At 39.0% G+C, this 18,421-nt stretch overlaps 2 protein-coding genes across 5 annotated transcripts; one reads left to right on the top strand and one right to left on the bottom strand.

Annotated features, from left to right (window-relative positions):
* Positions 1 to 364: 364 nt before the first annotated feature.
* LOC129017001 (PDZ domain-containing protein 8-like) lies at positions 365 to 3,991 on the bottom strand. Its single transcript, XM_054456949.2, is given in 4 exon segments — positions 365 to 689; positions 692 to 1,213; positions 1,216 to 3,549; positions 3,552 to 3,991. Coding segments are annotated over 4 exon segments (3,444 nt in total). The 5' UTR covers positions 3,916 to 3,991; the 3' UTR covers positions 365 to 465.
* Positions 3,477 to 17,818, top strand: LOC129017010 (T-complex protein 1 subunit zeta-2-like). 4 transcript variants are annotated; one of them, XM_063655588.1, is made up of 8 exons: positions 3,477 to 3,738; positions 5,045 to 5,127; positions 5,947 to 6,043; positions 6,343 to 6,493; positions 13,262 to 13,398; positions 14,699 to 14,801; positions 16,705 to 16,777; positions 17,623 to 17,818. In XM_063655588.1, the coding sequence occupies exons 2-8, from the start codon at positions 5,120 to 5,122 to the stop codon at positions 17,693 to 17,695; spliced, it is 642 nt and encodes a 213-aa protein (XP_063511658.1). In that variant the 5' UTR covers positions 3,477 to 3,738; positions 5,045 to 5,119; the 3' UTR covers positions 17,696 to 17,818. The 4 variants fall into 4 exon arrangements, with proteins under 4 accessions (XP_063511658.1, XP_054312962.2, XP_054312963.2 ...); XM_054456987.2 differs by having other exon boundaries at positions 3,688 to 3,898; XM_054456988.2 differs by lacking the exon at positions 3,477 to 3,738 and adding an exon at positions 3,786 to 3,898 and having other exon boundaries at positions 13,265 to 13,398; positions 17,623 to 17,808.
* Positions 17,819 to 18,421: the final 603 nt, after the last annotated feature.

Here is an 18,421-nt window from a genome sequence, read left to right as displayed (position 1 = left end):
TTCAAAACCTGTTCCCTCAATGATTGCTGTTGTCAATTTGGGAATGCAGCAAATTTGTTATAACCATGATGGAAATGAAAATATTTTAAGAATCTAGACAGTATTTTATTTAACACTAATTCAAAAACCAAGAGGAAGGAAAATAACACAAGGGGACATCATATATACATAAACATGAAAAGTTAGCTTACATAATTACATAATTAGAAAAGTTAGATGATTTAGTAAAAATAAATTCCCAGTATAAACCCAAAGAAGCATAGCTATAAATGTAATCCAAAACAACCAATTAGTAAGCTGGTCATGTTTTTACTGGAAAACAACCTTTTTGATTTTTGTTCTTACACAAGCAAGTAACTGGAGAAGCAGGCCAGAGTACATAAGAGGATTTAAACACAGTTGTACCTGTGGTACTTTAGATGCAACTTTACCCTGTTCATTTGAAAGTTTAAATAGACCTGTCTGCTACACAGACTCAGATGGGCCAAATAAGTCATCTGATATGCTGCTGAATGGCTGAGAGTCTATTAGTTGGCTTATTTCATTATCAAGGTCTTCTTCTGTATCATCTGTGTACTTGCTTATATTTTTGGAGTGCTGGTCTAAAGACAGACTTTCTAAAATTTCTATATTTTCAGTGCCTGCTCTGAAGTGGATCATAAGAAGTGTTAGAGCTTGTAGGCTTTCACTGATTTAGCTAAAGCAGCAGAAAGAAGTGATTTCTTCCTTGTATCAGTTGTCTCTTTTTCTTCTCTAACAAGGGAATTATTGTGTTCCAACTCCTGATCAATTTCATTCTGTAGCTTATCCAACGTGAACTCGAGTTTCTGGATCCTTTCCTCTGTAGGCAAGCCCCTGTACATATCATGACCAATTTCTTTAACTGCAATGAAAACACTGTCATCCAGACCACCCTCTTTTCTCACTAACTTTATTCCTACGCTGTTTCCCCATTTAGAAGGACTGTTTGGACCACAGACCTCCGTATCACTGCCTTCATTGTCTGACGTGTTGGGTGTGTGTTTTGGTGAAGGTTCTATGAGATTGGTTCCTGGTTCAGAAAGACAAGTTTTAGAGACTTGACGGAAATTTAATAAACAAGAACTAGTATTGATAATATGCTTTGTCAAACCTGTTGTTTTATTGACTGACTTGCTAACTTCAGCATCAGCATGAGGAGGCAGGCCTAAGAGGGTTTCCTGTCCTTCCAGCTAAGGTTTTTCAGGGTCCCGTCTATTCGCCTATCAGTTGCTCCACAAACAGAAGTCTCAGCTAGACACTTTTCTTGACATTTTTTATGGCAAACATAAGCACAAAACATACACTGGGAAGCTGCTTTAGTCCAAACTTTTTTCTTACAGTAGTCACACCATGTTGGGTTCTGGAACTGAGTATCCTGGAAACTGTGTTTGTTTTCTGTTAAACCCATCTGTCCAACAAATTGCTCCTCTTTAGGGAGAACAGAAACTTCTTCAACCAAATGGGGTTCTTTCTCTTTCTCTATGTTAGTAACTACATGGTGGTCTGATTCTCCTTCTTTCAAATATTTGAAGTGAATAGTAATGTCACCATAACAAAATTTGTCATTGAATCCCTTTTGCATACTCAGATTGTGTAGTGCAGTTCTAGTGACTGTAGCCTTAGGTGAGGGGGCTTCCAGTCTCAATTTGGAAAGGTATTCCATGTTTGATGTAGCTAGGCATCCTAAAGCCACATCTTGAAGTTTTAAACTAACATGCCCCAAACAGATGAGACCTCCCAACTTAAAAGGATCCCTGCACCACAATGCAGTGTTTAAGTACTTGTGACAGGCTTCTATGTCAAACAAACAGGATGCTCTGGTTCTTGTCCATTTTCCTAGCTTATTACGATAAAGAATTTCTGATGATTCCCATGTTTGACGGTCATCCCAACTGTCCCTAGTAGGGCACGAAGTTTCTGAAGTGACATCTTTGGCCACTTCTTGCTTTGCTAAAAACTGCTTAGACGCAGCTGCATCGTCTATGGGATCCACATTTTTTGCTTGCTTTTCAGCAGATTTATCTACAAGAGGAGGTGGCAGCACCTCTGGCTTTTCAACAAGAACATCTGGTTCTGCCTGATTTGGGGCATCAGTGGAAAGCAAAGGAACTTTCACTTGTGGTCGTGGTGGCACAGGTGGTTTGAAAGTAGATCCCTGGATGGGTTTTCACACTTGTGCCTGGTCTGTTATCTCAGAAGTTTTTAGGGGTGGAGGTTTATTTCCACCTTTGGACTGAAATTTTGGTGGTAGTGGGTGACTTCTTACAGCTAATTTATGGTTTAAAACTGGTGATACAGCTCCAAGGGGTTTAATAGAAAGTGTTGTTGGAGCACATTTGGCACTATGACTTAATGATTGTGCCTCATCTTTGAATTCGTTTTGTGCTCTGACATCACTTGCCAAGTCTTCAAATTCAGAATCCAGCTCTTTACTTTCAGTATCTACTGTCAACCCGGCAGCTTCCTCTTCATAACCTGATTGGCATGAGCTTCGCAAAATGTTTTCTTCCAACTGGCCAAAGTTATCTTGCAGCACTGTACCTTGATTACTCTGGCCAACAGGCCTTTCATAGTACACCAGGACTCGGTCACCAGCCTGCTTGATAAGCTTCAACACTTGCAGTGTTGATGTGATTTTCACACCTCCAATGGCAATAAGTCGATCTCCCTGCTGAAGATCTGCAATTGCAGCAGGCGAGTTTGGAGCCACAGTTTCAGTGATGACGTGTCCAGCATACCCAACAGTTGACTGGACAAAACGAAGTGTAAGTCCAACACTTTGTAAATTCCCTTTTATTAATTCAACCGTCTTAATAGAACTCCTCTGTTTTTCTTCCCAAACACTAATGCTTAATTCAAGTGTGCAATGAACATTTGCCTCTCTGTCACAGGATCCAAAAATGAGTAACCTGCTACATTCTAACAATGTAACTTTAAGACGGCCTTCAGTAAGTGCCCGTTGTTGTATATGGATATGCTCTTCACCTTCTTCAAATCCTTGCAAGGTCTGGTATGGAAAAAACGGCTTAAACCTGATCTTGTAATTCGGGAGGATGTGCTTGCGCTTGATGATCTTCTTGAGCTGGTTGACGATGATGGAGGTGAGCTGGGGCATGGGCCGCCCTTCAAACTGGGAGCGCACTTTGAAGTCCATCAGCGGGTCCTCCACGAAGGAGAAGAACCAGTGGGTGAAGGGCACGCGCGTGAAGACCAAGCGCAGCCTCCCCACCACGCGGGACAGCTTGACAAACAAGTAGGCGGACTTGCCTAAGACCAGGTCCACGTGGATGGCCAGGTGGAAGCCCCCGTTGTACTCCACCTCCGCCTCGAAGGCCAGCTCCTCGGGGCAGGCGGCGGGCAGCGCCTCCCCTTCGGGGCCGTCGGGCTCCCCGGTGGCCGAGGGCACGAGGGTCCGGACGAGCCGGATGGTCTCGATGAAGGGCACCGTCTCGCCCAGGAACACGTCCCGCAGGCTCAGCCCCTCCAGCAGGCGCCCGGCCGTCTTGGTCTGCAGCAGCTTTTCGAACCCTTCTTGGTGACCCAGCGGCGGGTCAGCGCGGTGTCCCGCAACTCCCGGAACAGGAATAGGATGGTGGCGTTGAGGAAGTAGCAAGTCTCCCACGTCGGCGGGGCGGGGGTCTCGGGGGCGGCGGTGGGGGTCGCGCCGCCCTCAGAGGCCGCCCCGCAGGGCTCCTCATCCCGGCCGCCGCCGTAAAGGTACTCCCTTAGGAGCAGGCCCGGCACTGGCTTGATGTAGCGGAAGCCCTCGCCCAAGCGGGCGGCCTCGTCCGCCGGAGGCTCGGGCTGTCTGCGGCACAGCAGGAGGAACTGGGCGAGGAGCGTGAGGAAGGAACTCAGCACGGCCGACGCCAGGATCGTGAGCAACAGCCCCATCCCGCCACCGCCTCCGCCCGGGCCCCCACTCCGGCGCCCACAGCGCCGCTTTCTTTACGCCACCGCCCCCGCTGCCTCCATCTTGAGGACATCGGGCGGTTGGGTCGGGGCGAGCGGCTCCGTGGGCCTAGTCCAGAGGCTCGGGCCGGCGCGGTGCGGCTCCCGAGCCCGCAGCGGCCGGCGCCTCCTCAGACGCTCCCGGAGGGCCCAGTATTTGTTGTCAATAACATTTGAACTTTTAAACAAAAATTAGAATTTCAGAAAACTTGTATCTGCCATGTGAACTTGACAGCTTTCCAATACTTAAAAGACTTTCCTGATAATAGTAGTGATATTAACAAATGTGAGTTTTTGTTCACTGAGATAGGCAAAGTTTCCACATGTATAACATGACAGTTTCCACATGTATAACAACATGTTATACATGAAATGTGTCAACATGTGGAAACTTTGCCTAACTCAGTGAACTGATGCTGTCTACATGACTAAAAATGCATGATTTTTAGTCAATGGATAAATAATCCATTCAGTGTGCAAGTTACACCAACGTGTTTTAATGTGAGATAGTATGAAAAGTTCATTGCTATGGTTCCATAGTGAAACTAACCTTTGAGAAACTATTACTTGTTGAGTTTTGGTATAGTATCAAAGAAGAATTTCCATAGTTATCTGAGAATGCTATTAAAATATTACTCCCTTTACAACATTTATCTGTGTGGGGCCAGATTTTCTTCATAAACTTGAACGAAAATAACATATCATTCCAAATTGAATACTGAATCAGATATGAGAATCCACTTGTTTTCTATGAAGATAAACATTGAAGAGATGAGCAAAAATGTGAAGTAATGCCACTGCTAGCTCACTATATATAATTTTGTTTTCAAAAGTATAGTAAAGTTTCATTTAAAATGTATATTAACATAAAATGGCCTTATTATTTAAATGAATTAACAGTTTAAAAATTTCTCAGTTTTTATAATATAAATATTATAGATAGAGCTTACATAAACAAAAGCTCTTTGGGTACTTAATAATTTTTAAGAGAGTAAAGTGGTGCTGAGACCAAAAGGTTTGAGAAATACTGGTTTAAAACATGTTTATAATTTTTATGTTAATTTGATTATAGGGAATTGATCCATTTTCCTTAAATACTCTTGCAAAACATGGAATAGTAGCTCTTCGCAGAGCAAAAAGAAGAAATATGGAAAGGTAAGCTTGCAGATAATTATATATCCTAAGTTTTTAACAGAGTAAATGGAAACTATTCCATGTGTTTTCCTTTTGGCTTATGTGTAAATGCTGTTGAACAAAACAGTGGCATAAAAAAATCCAAATTTTGTTTTTAGTTTCAGTAAATAATTGAACTGTCAAAAAGCAAGGTTGTTAACCTACTGCAGAACTTTGCTGAAGTATAAGAAAAGTTTTTATCTTTTTAAAACAGATCTTAAAAACAAAACAATACAACATAATACAGCATGATCTCACTTTTATATATGGAATCTAAAAAAGTTGAACTCATAGAAGTAGATAGTAAAATGGTGGTTACCAGGGGCTGAGGCAGTGGGAGGGAAGGAGCACTGGGGATATGTGGGTCAAAGGATACAAAATTTCAGTTAGGAGGAATAAATTCAAGAGATCTATTGTTCAACATGGCAACTATAGTTAATAACAATATATTGTTCTTTTAAAAAATCTTTTGCAAACCCACCCAAGAATACACAATGTGTTGGATTCTTGAAAAATGCTGAGAGTAGATTTTAAGTGTTCTTATCACAAAAATGGCTAAATCAAGCCTCACATAGGCAATGTGTATGTTAATTTGCTTGATTTAGCCATTCCACAGTGTATACATATTTAAAAACGTCATCATGTTGTACTCGATAAATATAGACAATTTTATTAGTCAATTAAAAACCCAAAACAATACAATACAATAACAATACAGTCTTCTGCATTAGAGATCTTTTCTAAGAAGTTAGTATTTATGTTTTCCATAATCAAGCTATGGTGACATATATGTAATTTCAGACTCTCTCTTGCTTGTGGTGGAATGGCTGTGAATTCTTTTGAAGATCTCACTGTAGATTGCTTGGGACATGCTGGTCTTGTGTATGAGTATACATTAGTGAGTATTTCTGTGAATAGTGGTTATAAAGTGAATACTAAGCTCCTTTTTTTAAAGAAAAATACTACTTGATCTTCTATTTCATGTTTTGTGTTTTGAGATCTAATTCATGGAACAGATTTTACAGTTTATTTACCTAAATGTTTGTTAAGAGTTCAGATATAACTTAACTCCTTTTAAACATATCTTTAGTTATGCTTGATAAGAAAAATTCAAATGAAGATTGCATTCTAGTATAAATTGTTGATTTTATAATGACATTAAATATTACAATTATATATTTTTGTGCCACCCTTTAGGGTGAAGAAAAGTTCACTTTTATTATCGAGGAGTGTGTTAACCCTCGCTCTGTTACCTTGTTGGTTAAAGGACCAAATAAGCATACTCTCACACAAGTCAAGGACGCCATGAGAGATGGACTTCGTGCTATCAAAAATGCCGTTGAAGATGGTAAGCTCTTGTGATTGGTATGAACCTCACATATATGTGTGTATATATGTATATATACGCATACACAAACACCTATGTATGTGTATATATATATATTTTTTTTTAGACAGAGTCTCCCTCTGTTGCCCAGGCTTTAGTGCAGTAGTGCAATCTCAGCCCACTGCAACCTCCGCCTCCCAGGTTCAAGCGATTCTTCTGCCTCAGCCTCCCAAGTAGCTGGGATTACAGGCGTGCACCACCACACCCGGCTAATTTTTTGTATTTTTAGTAGAGATGGGGTTTCGCCATGTTGGCCAGGCTGGTCTCGAACTCCTGGGCTCAAGCGATCTGCCGTCCTTGGCCTCCCAAAGTGCTGAAATTACTGGTGTGAGCCACCATGCCTGGCCTTTAAATTTTTTTTAATTTTATTTTTAAATTTTAATCTGTTTAATCTATCTATTTATTTTGAGACCAGGTTTTGAAACTGGCTAATTTTTGTATTTTTGGTAGAGATGAGGTTTCACTGTGTTGCCAAGGTTGGTCCTGAACTCCTGGGCTCAAGGGATCCACTTGCCTTGGCCTCCCAAAGTGCTGGGATTACTGGCATGAGCCACTGCACCTGGCTGCAAACCTCACAAACCTCACATATATATATTTTTCTCAAGACAGGGTCTTGCTCTGTCACCCAGGCTAGAGTGCAGTGGTGCAGTCATGGCTCACTGCAGCCTCAAACTCCTGTGCTCAAGTGATCCTCCCACCTCAGCTGGACAATAGGTGCATGCCACCACATCTGGCTAATTTTTAAATTTTTTTTTTTTTGTAGAGATGAGGTCTCTCTGTGTTGCCCAGGCTGGTCTTGAACTCCTGGCCTCAAGCAGTTTTCTCCCCTCAGCCTCCCGGAGTGCTGGGATTTGTAGGCATGAGCCACCATATTCAGCCCATGTTGAGCATCTTTTAATGTGCTTATTTGCTATCCATGTATCTTTGGTGAATTTTCTGTTTAAATCTTTTGCCCTTTTAAAAAATTGGATTGTTGGCCATGCACAGTGGCTCTCACCTGTAATTCCAGCTCTTTGGGAGGCCAAGGTGGGAGGATTGCTTGAGCCCAGGAGTTGGAAACCAGCCTGGGCAACATAGCAAGACCATGACTCTATACACACACACAAATAGCCGGGCGTGGTGGCCTGTACCTGTAGTTCCAGCTACTTAGGAGGCTGAGGCAGGAATATCACTTGAGCCCCAAGAGTTTGAGGTTACAGTGAGCTATGATCACACCACTGCACTCCAGCCTGGGCAACAGAGAGAGACCCTGTTTCCAGAAAGAAAAAAAGAAAAGAAAAGAAAAGAAAAAAAATTGTGTTAGTTTTCTATTGTTGAGTTTGAGAGTTCTTTGTATATATGTTGGGTACAAGTGCTTTTTCAGATAATGATTGGCAAATTTTTCTCCTCAATGGCTTATTTTATTATTAACAGTGCCTTTCAAAGAGAAGTTCTTAATTTTGATGAAGTCTAATTTATTATTTTTATTCTCTCATGGATTATGCTTTTGGTGTGGTATCTAAAAAATCTTTACCTAACCTAGGGTCACAAAGATTTTCCTCTAAAAGTGTTATAGTCTTATATTTTACATTTGGGTCTGTGATTCATTTTAAGTTAATTTTTGTATATGGTGCAAGTATGGATATAAGTTCATTTTTTTCATATAAAGCTGTCAGATTGTTTTAGTCTTACTTGCTGAAAAGACTTTACTTTCACCACCGAATTGCCTTTTCTAATGTATAAAAAATCAGTTTTTCATATTTGTGTGGTTCTATTTCTGTGCTCTTTTTTCTGTTCTACTGATGCATTTGTCTATTTTAATGTTAATATCTTATGGTCCTGACGACTGTAGCTTTATGATAAATCTTGAAATCAGTATTGTTAACTCTCATTTTTTTTTAAGTTATTTTGGTCATTCTAAGTCTTTGGCATTTCCTTATGACTTCCATATGAATTTTAGAATCAGCTTGTCAATTTCTACCAAAAAGACTGCTGCTGGGATTTTGATCAGAACTTTTTTTTTAGAAAGGATCTTACTCTGTCACTCAGGCTGGAGTGCAGTGGCGTGATCATGGCTCACTGCAGACTCGACCTGCTGAGCTCAAATGGCTCTCCCACCTTAGCTTCCCAAGTAGCTGGAACCACAAGCATCCACTACCATGCCTGGTTAACTTTTTTTTATTTTCTGTAGAGACAACGTCTCATTATGTTGTTACCCAGGCTGGTCTCAAACTCCTGGGCTCAAGCGATCCTCCCACCTTGGCCTCCCAAAGTGCTTGGATTACAGGTGTGAGCCCCTGCACCCCGTTTGATTGGAATTTTATTAAATCTGTAGATCAATTTGGAGATAGTTGGTATTTTAATAATGAGCCTTCTAACTCATGAATATCATCTTATCTACTTGAGTCTTCTTGAATTTATCTCAGCAATATTTCATAGTTCTTAGTATATGAGCCTCACACACTTTTTTCCATGTTTATCTCTATATATTTCATTTATTTTGTTGCTATTGTATATGTTATTTTTAAAATTTCCATTTCTGATTGTTAGTTGCTAATATATAGAAATGTATTTTATTTTTGTACATTGATCTTGAATTCTGCAACCTCGCTAAATCACAATTAGCTTTCTTATAGGCTTCATTGAATTGTCTGTATAAGTGATTACATTGTCTGCTAATACAGTTATACTTTTTTCTTTCCAATATGGATATTTTAAAATTTTCTCCCTTATTTCATGGGCCAGAACCTCCAGTATAATGTTGACTAGAAATAATGAGAATGGACATCCTTTCCTCATCGCTGACCTTAGGGGGAAAGCATTCAATCTTTCCCCATTACGTATGATGTTAGCTATAGGTTTTTATCAGCTTGAGGAAGTTTTTCCTTCTGCGCCTAGTTTGCTGACAGTTTTTAATCAAGAATAAATGCCAGGCTGGTCGCAGTGGCTTACACCTGTAATTCTAGCATTTTGGGAGGCTGACGCAGGTGGATCACCTGAGGTCAGGAATTCGAGACCAGCTTGGCCAACATGGTGAAATTCTGTCTCTACTAAAAATACAAAAATTAGCTAGGCATGGTGGCAGGCACCTGCAATCTCAGCTTCTCATGAGGCTGAGGCAGGAGAATTGCTTGAACCTGGGAGGCGGAGGTTGTAGTGAGCCGAGATTGTGCCACTGGACTTCAGCCTGGGAGACAAGAGTGAAACTTGTTGTTGTTGTTGTCAAAACACACACACACACACACACACGAGAATAAATGCCAAATGCTTTTTGTGCATCTATTGAGGTGATCATATTATTTTTCTCAGTTTTGTTTTTTTTTTTTGAGATGGAGTCTCGCTTTGTTGCCCAGGCTGGAGTGCCATGGCACAATCCTGGCTCACTGCAACCTCTGCTTCCCAGGTTCAAGCGATTCTCCTGCATCAGCCTCCTGAGTAGGTGGGATTACAGGCATGCACCACCATGCCAGGGTAATTTTTGTATGTTTTAGTAGAGATGGAGTTTCACCATGTTGGCCTGGCTGGTCTCAAACTCCTGACCTCAGGTGATCTGCTTGCCTTGGCCTCCCAAAGTTCTGGGATTACAAGCGTGAGCCACTGCACCCAGCCCTCATTTAGTTTTTTCGTACAGTAAATTACATTGATTGATTCAAATGTCAAACCTTACATTCTTGGGATAAACTATACTTAGTTATAATGTGTTTTACTTTTTAAAAAATTAATGGATTACATTTTTAAAAAATTATATTTTAAATTGTGATAAATATACATAACATAAAATTTACAGTTTAACAATTTTTAAGTGTACAGTTCAGTGTTAGTAAGTGCATTCACATTGTTGTGTAACTATTATCACCACCCATCTCCAGAACTTTCTTTCCTTGCAAAACTGAAACTCCGAACCCATTAAACAATAACTCTCCATTCTCTACCCACCTCCCCAGCCCTGGGTAACCACCATTCTACTTTCTGTCTCTATGAGTTTACTCTATGTACCTCATATCATTGGAATCATACAGTTTTTATCCTTTGTCTGGCTTATTTCACTTTACATAGTGTCATCAAGGTTCATTCATGTTGTAGCATGTGCCAGAATTTCCTTCCTTTTTACCATTTATAATATATATAATTATATATATAATAATTATATATATTATTCTATATAATAGAATAATATTCTATTGTATGTATATGCCACATTTAATTTGTCTATTATTGGAAACGTGTTGCATTTACCTTTTGGCTATTGTGAATAATGCTACTATGTGTATTCTCCTTTTTGTGTATTATTTGATTTAATTGGCTAAAATTTTGTTAAGAATTTTTACATCTGTATTCATAAGGGGTATTGGTCTGTGTATATTTTTTCTTGTAATGCTTTTATCTTTTTTGGTGTTAGAACAATGCTGTACTCAGGGTGAATTGGAAAGTTTTTCTTCTTGTTCAAATTTCTGAAAGTGTTAAGTTGTTGTGGAGAATTGGTATTATTGTATTATTTCTTTCTTAAGTGTTTGGTAGACTGTCAATAAAGCCATCTGAGCCTGGAGTTTTCTTTGTGGGAAAGCTTTTAATGACACATTCAATTTTTTTAATAGACATAGGGCTATAAATGTTTTGTTTTTTTTGAGTGAGCTTTAGTGATTTGTCGTCTTTCAAGAATTTGTCCATTTCATCTAAGTTAGGATCATCAACTACTATCTATGAGCTAAATCTGGTTTGCTGTCTGTTTTGGTAAATAAAGTTTTGTTGGAATGTGGCCATACTCATTTGTCTATATATTGTCTATGGCTATTTTTGTGTTACAGTGGCAGAGTTGAATAGTTGCAAAAGAAATGGTATGGCCTGAAAAATATTAACTGGCCTTTTGCAGAAAGTGTACTAACTTCTGATCTACAGTTTCAACTTTATTGTCATGAAGTCAATCATAATATTCATTTGTTATTCTTTTTAATATCTGTAGAATCTGTAGTGATATAAATTTTCTCATTTCTGACATTTGTCATTTGATTAATTTCCACTTTCATCCTAATTATTTCCTTTCTTTTGCTTATATTAGGTTTCATTTGTGCTTCCTTTTCTAGTTTTTTGTTTGTTTGTTTCTTTTTGAAACAGAGTCTTGATCTGTCGCCTAGGCTGGAGTGCAGTGGCATGGTCACGGCTCACTGCAGCCTTGACTTCCCAGGCTCAGGCAGTCCTCCCACCTTAGCCTCCTAAGTAGCTGGGATTACAGGTGTGTGCCACCACACCTGGCTAATTGTTGTGTTTTTTGTAGAGATGGGGTCTCACTGTGTTGCCCAGGCTGGTCTTGAATTTCTGGGCTCAAGTGATCTACCTGCCTTGGCCTCCCAAAATGCTGGGATTATAGGAATGAGCCACCAGACCCTGCCCTTTTCTAGTTTCTTAAGGTGGAAGCTGGGGTCATTAGTTTGAGAACTTTCTTCATTCCTTATATAGGTGTTTCATGATACAAATTTCTCTTAAATACTGCTGTAGGGATGCTAAAATTTTGATACGTTGTGTTTTCATAGGGAATGGGATCAGGGAAGTTTTCAAAGGTTCTAGTAATCTCTTTCATAAGCTGGGTGGTAGGTACATGGATACATTTGTTTATTTGTACATTTATTCTTTGTATCTTACACATATAAATATTCTTTTGAGTATAGTCTGTATTTAACGAGGTACTTTTAAAAAATGTGAATGGGAGGTAATGATATAATCATCTGGTGGGTAAACAACTCTTTGAGCAGTTATGTTGTGAAGTGAAGCAGAGAAAGAGGGTAGTAATTTTAAAATGATGTGAGATAAAAGGGGAGATTGTTTTCGTATTGTTTTGTTTTAAAGCAAGTTTGCTGATTTAAATAAGAGTCATAAACTTTATGAAACCATACAAGTAGCAGATATAAAAGTCATATCCTGATGTGAAATTTGATGTGTTTAACCAAAACTCTCGCTTTGGAATAATAATACCATTTAATTTTTTTCTTAGATAGCAGTTTGAGTTCTGCTCCAGTACAAAAAACAAATACTTCATTGAGTTCCAAGAATTCCCTATCAAAAACTAGGGACAAATTATCTTGGTTTAAAAAATTTTCATGTTAGATATTGTAATCAGTTACCTGTCAATATAAATTATAAATACCTCTTAAAAGTAGTCATAAGGCCGGGTGTAGTGGCTCACACCTGTAATCCCAGCATTTTGGGAGACGGAGGTGGGTGGATCACTTGAAGTCAGGAGTTCAAGACCTGCCTGGCCAACATGGTGAAACCCTGTCTCTATTAAAAATACAAAAAATAGGTGGGTGTGGTGGTGCATGCCTGTAATTCCAGCTACTTAGAAGGCTGAAGTAGGAGGATCCCTTGAACCTGGGAGACAGAGGTTGGAGTGAGCCGAGATCATGCCACTACACTCCAGCCTGGGTGATGGAGTAAAACTCCATCTCAGAAAAAAAAAAAAAAAAAGTAGTTATAGAAGAGTAAGATGAAGGTAAAAATAAATTAATCTTGTTTACCAGAGGATAAGCAGAAAAATAAGCTGTTTGCAGCCAGTTATCTGTACTATGCCTATTTATTTAATGACATATAACTTCAGGATGTTTCATAAGACAACTGAGTAATTACTAAGCTGTGCAATTTATTTGGCTTCTGTAGATAATAGAACATACTTAAATAGTGAATTGCTTTTCTCTCTCTCTCTCTGTCTCTCTTTTGGTCTTTATGGCATGTCTTGCCAATCATATTTTTTCTCTCCAGTAGGTTGTATGGTTCCTGGAGCTGGTGCAATTGAAGTGGCAATGGCTGAAGCTCTTGTTACATATAAGAACGATATAAAAGGAAGAGCTCATCTTGGAGTCCAAGCTTTTGCTGATGCCTTACTCATTACTCCCAAGGTACAACTACCCTTTCAGCCAAATAACAACTGGTTAGACATAAAGGTGTTTAATTACAAATTGCCCCTATTATCTGATAGTTAATGGAGTAGACAGGTGTTTATATGCATTTCCTTACACAATTTTATCTTAGATATTTTACAACTAAAGCAGGGAAGCTTTTGGGATAACAGCCCAGAATCCTTGCACGATCTCATGAAATAGCCAACTTACCCCCTTGCTTCTTTCTCTGAGTTCCAAAAATTAAAGCAGCTCCAAAAATTTCCTTCAGAAATGACTCATGATTAACTAATCATAATGAAAAAGTTTAGAATTTAAAATTTAGTTAGATTTTATGGTACATCTTTGTTTTGTTAGTGGTATCCAAATGTAATCAATTTAAATTGTGGAGAGGGAGGACTTGAGGCTCTTTAGCATTCCTAGATACAACCTTACATTTGTCATCATCATTATAATTCCTAGAAAAAGAGAAAACAGAATTTTTCCATGTGGCAACCTAAGGACAGAAAGCGACCATTCCTTTCTCTTTGCCTTAATTGGTTTCAAACCACCTTAGAAATATAGTAAAACTACTTCAAAGATGCTATTACCATGAATTAAAACATTATTAACAATGTTAGCAAAATCTCTTTACTAATTTTTATTAAAATTTTTCATACTTTGTGAAATCTTTGCGAATTAGATTTCCTATTTTTTCTTTCCCCAGAGCAGCAAAGTCAGTATGGTCCTGTTGTTGACAGAAATTGGTAACCCCAGTACACATTGGTGGTACCTTTTTCCTCATCAGCTGGTGATTTGGGGCCACTTGGAAATGAGCCTGGTTTGGAGTGCGGGTATCTCCAGCTCTGTTACCACAGGTCATGACTCTCCTCACGAAGATGAGGGGCACAAAGGTGCTGCAAATATTCTGGTTTCCTTAGCAAGTGCCTATGAAGAACTGGAGGGCATGTGGCTAGCGGCACTAGAGGAAACAAGAATATCATTCTACTTCCTTCCATACTAAAAAAAAAAAAAAAAAAAAACCTTTTGCAAGGAGGGAAATTAATGTAGTAGGGTAGAAATGGGGGAACTCTGATGTCCTCAGAATTTAGTGTGATGTGCATAGGGGAAATGTTTAAGTAAATATAAAAAGTACTAGATAGATGAAATAATAATTTGATTTAGATTAAAAGTGGAATTCTTCAAAAGGAGATGATTGCCATGTTATGGATGTGTTTTTACAAGAGTAAGGAGTATTTTTATATTTGATATATGTGAAGGTATTATGCATATATATTTATTATTATTTTTATTCCTAAAGGTTCTTGCTCAGAATGCTGGTTATGACCCACAGGAAACACTAGTAAAAGTTCAGGCTGAGCATGTCGAGTCAAAACAACTTGTGGGCATAGATTTGAATACAGGTAAGAAACGGAAGGAAAATTATCTGCTTAATAAAGAAAGAGGTTATTCTTTAGTTACCCAGATCTTATGGTAAAGGAGTAGAGGTTTGGGTAACTTTAATATTTAAATTTTGGATGCCTTTAGTTTATTTTTGAGCTTCTTAAAAAATGTTCATTCATTTAAGAAATAGTTATTGAGTGCTTGTTTTCCTCTTGGGCTTCACACAGAACAAAACAGACAAAAATATCTGCCCCTGGGAGCTTATGTTGTAGTGGGAGAAGGTAGGCAGTAAATAATAACTTTAATAAATAAACTCCTTCAGCATTTTAGAAAAAGTAATGAATTATATGAAAAAAAAAGAGTGGTATAATAATGATCATGAACGCTAGTACAGGAGGGTGGAGAGAGAATGACAGCTTAAAGGGTTGGTCAGGGTAGGCATCATCAAGATGTCTGTTGAAAAAAAGTGGAAGGAAGTGAGGAAATTAGCCATGTAGGCAACTGGGGTTAAGTGTTCTAGGGAAAGAGAACAGCCAGTGGAAAAGTCAGTGTCTGATGTTTTTGAGGAAGGAGGTGAGAGACGTGACAGAAGGTCAGATCATGCAGGGGCATTTGGACCAGTCTCAGGACTTTGGCTTTTACTTTAGAGGGGCAGGGAGCAATTTTGAGCAGAGGTGTGACATGGCCTAATTAATTAATTTATGAGACAGTCTCGTTCTGTCACCCATGCTGTGGAGTGCAGTGGCACGATCTCGGCTCACTGCAACCTCTGCCTCCCAGGTTCAAGCAATTCTCCTGCCTCAGCCTCCGGAGTAGCTGGGAATATAGGTGTCTGCTACCACACCCAGCTAATTTTTGTATTTTTAGTAGAGACAGGGTTTCACCATGTTGGCCAGGCATGTGGCCTAATTATGTTTAAGAGAATCACTCTCACCACTCTGCACTCTGTAGAGAAGTCAACTGAACAAGTAGAAGGTTGGAGTTGCAATCAACTGTGGTGGAGAAGACTAGCTGGAGCAGGCTGTGGGTGAGAGGACATCAGCATTCAGTTTTGGCAGAGTCAGGGTTGAAGCATCTGTAATCTTTTAATTAAAAAAGTTGGATATATGGGTCTGGAGTTCAAGGAAGAGATCTGGGTTGGAGATTAAAACCTGAGAGTCAGGCCAGGTGCAGTGGCTCATGCCTGTAATCCCAGCACTCTGGGAGGCCAAGGTGGGTGAATCACTTAAGGTCAGGAGTTCAAGACCACCCTGGCCAACATGGTGAAACTCCATCTCTACTAAAAATGCAAAAATTAGCCGGGGATTGTGACAGGCACCTATAATCCCAGCTACTTGGGAGAATTGCTTGAACCCAGGAGGTGGAGGTTGCAGGGAGCCGATATTGTGCCACTGCACTCCAGCCTGAATGATAGAGCAAGATCTCTGTCTCAAAAACAAAAACACCCCCCAAAAAAAGAAAGAAAACAAAAAACAAAAAAATAAAAACACCCAAAAAACCTTGAGAGTCATCAGATATGTATGGTTTAAATCTAAAAGTCTGGATGAGATCACCTAGGGATTAAGGGTAGAGAGAAAAGAGGCTAGGACTGATCTTTTGGGTACTCCAACGTTAAGAGGTCAGGGAGGAAGAGGAAGAAGCAGCAAAGTAATCAGAAAAGGAGCCCCTAGTGCAAAAGAAAGAAAACCAGAGGAGTGTGGTATCCTGGAAGATAACACAGAGTAGGCGGGGAGAATGTGATCAACTGTGTTAAATACTGGTAGATGAGGCCTGAGAATCAACCATTGGATTTAACAATATGGAGGTCATTGATGACCTTGACAAAAGTAGTTTTGGTAGTGTATTAAATATTTTTAGAGGATATCAATTAATATTAATAGCAAATACTAAGATTTTGGTATGAAAATTGTTTTTACTTTTCAGGTGAGCCAATGGTAGCAGCAGATGCAGGAGTTTGGGATAATTATTGTGTAAAAAAACAACTTCTTCACTCTTGGTAAGTTCGTATGAACATAAAGTGAAAGACCTGTAGAGTTATAATTGATAATATTAAGATGAAATTTTTTCTATTATTTTTGTCCCTGTACAGTGGAAAAATTGTCAAGTGTATAAAAGGTGTGGCATTCAGTTATTAGAACTAGCTTCTGTCATTTTATAGTCCATAGTCCCTTTTATATTTTAGGCCTAGCAGTGTTAAGTTATAAGAAAAATTAATCTTACTATTTGAGGGGGAAAGAAAAGGGGAAATTTACTGAAATAGTAGCACATGCATGATGGAGAAAATCAAATGATATTGTAAAAATAAGCTCAATTTTGCTGGAATATAAATCACGAATGCCCCTTATCAGCAAAGGAGTTTCAATTATAATACAAAGGGTGATATTTGGGCTGGTGCAGTGGCTCATGCCTGTAATCCCAGCACTTTGGGAGGCCGAGGCGGGTGAATCACCTGAGGTCAGGAGTTTGAGACCAGCCTGGCAAACACGGTGAAACCCTGTCTCTACTAAAAATACAAAAATTAGCCAGGCATGGTGGTGGATGCCTGTTATCCCAGCTACTCGGGAGGCTGAGGCGGGAGAATTGCTTGAACCTGGGAGGCAGAAGTTGCAGTGAGCTGAGGTCTTGCCATTGCACTCCAGCCTGGGCAACAAGAGTGAAACTCCATCTTGGGAAAAAAAAAAAAGGATGACATTTGTATTTGTATTTATAATGGCCTTGTCTCATAAAATATCATACCAACATCATTAAAGAACAAAGTACCCTACACAGGTAAAGATTGCTGGGGAAAAAAGCTAAGAGTGGGTTAGTAGGCTTTACTCACCCTCTCATCTTTTTCCTTAGCACAGTGATTGCCACCAACATTCTCCTGGTTGATGAAATTATGCGAGCTGGGATGTCTTCTCTCAAGGGATGATTGAATTCAAAATCAACCCTTCTAGAAGATGAAATTTAGTACACTTTACATCTGACTACTGTTGTGTAGCCTGAGCCATTCTGAATTTCTACACAATAAATGCAGTTTATGTCTTTTGGGTCTTAATAGTCTCAAAAATATTTCATCAAGGTATAAAGAACACAAAAATACTTTTACAGTAAAGGAATAATAATTGAAATATTTCCCCAAGAGTCCTAACTCCCCACTCTTTGTTATATGCTATTGCAGTTTTTATAGCATAGGATCTTTATGATTCTTAGACCTTTGGCAAGTTTTAATTAACAAAATAGAGGTTTTAGTGCACCCAAGTAAATTTCTAATTTATCAGAGGTATAAATGTAGTAGGACAAAATGTTTCATTTTCTCTCAAAATTCTTTCAGTGACTTCTTGCTGCCACTCTTTCCTCTTATAAATATGGCATGTAGCTTTGGGTTGCATTGTTTATAGTATCTGACTCAATTTATTTTGTATATCATTTATTATATTTTACCTGGCTTTTTTTTTGTATATGTGATCAACAATTTATGCTACTGTGCTAGCTCTGGTAGCTGTCTGACTAGATGGTGAGATAGAACAGGTCTCATCCGGAAAGATGAGAATTGTTGACACCAACGGTGGGAAATAATTGTTTTTGGCTTATAATACAACTGTTCGGTATGGATATTATAGCAATATCTTTCTTGTTTGAAACTAGAATTAATCTA

The sequence above is a fragment of the Pongo pygmaeus genome, chromosome 19 (assembly GCF_028885625.2).
Source record: "Pongo pygmaeus isolate AG05252 chromosome 19, NHGRI_mPonPyg2-v2.0_pri, whole genome shotgun sequence".
Lineage (NCBI taxonomy): Eukaryota > Metazoa > Chordata > Mammalia > Primates > Hominidae > Pongo > Pongo pygmaeus.
The sequence above is the reverse complement of the archived record's forward strand: the minus strand, read 5'-3'. Positions and strand labels throughout refer to the sequence as shown.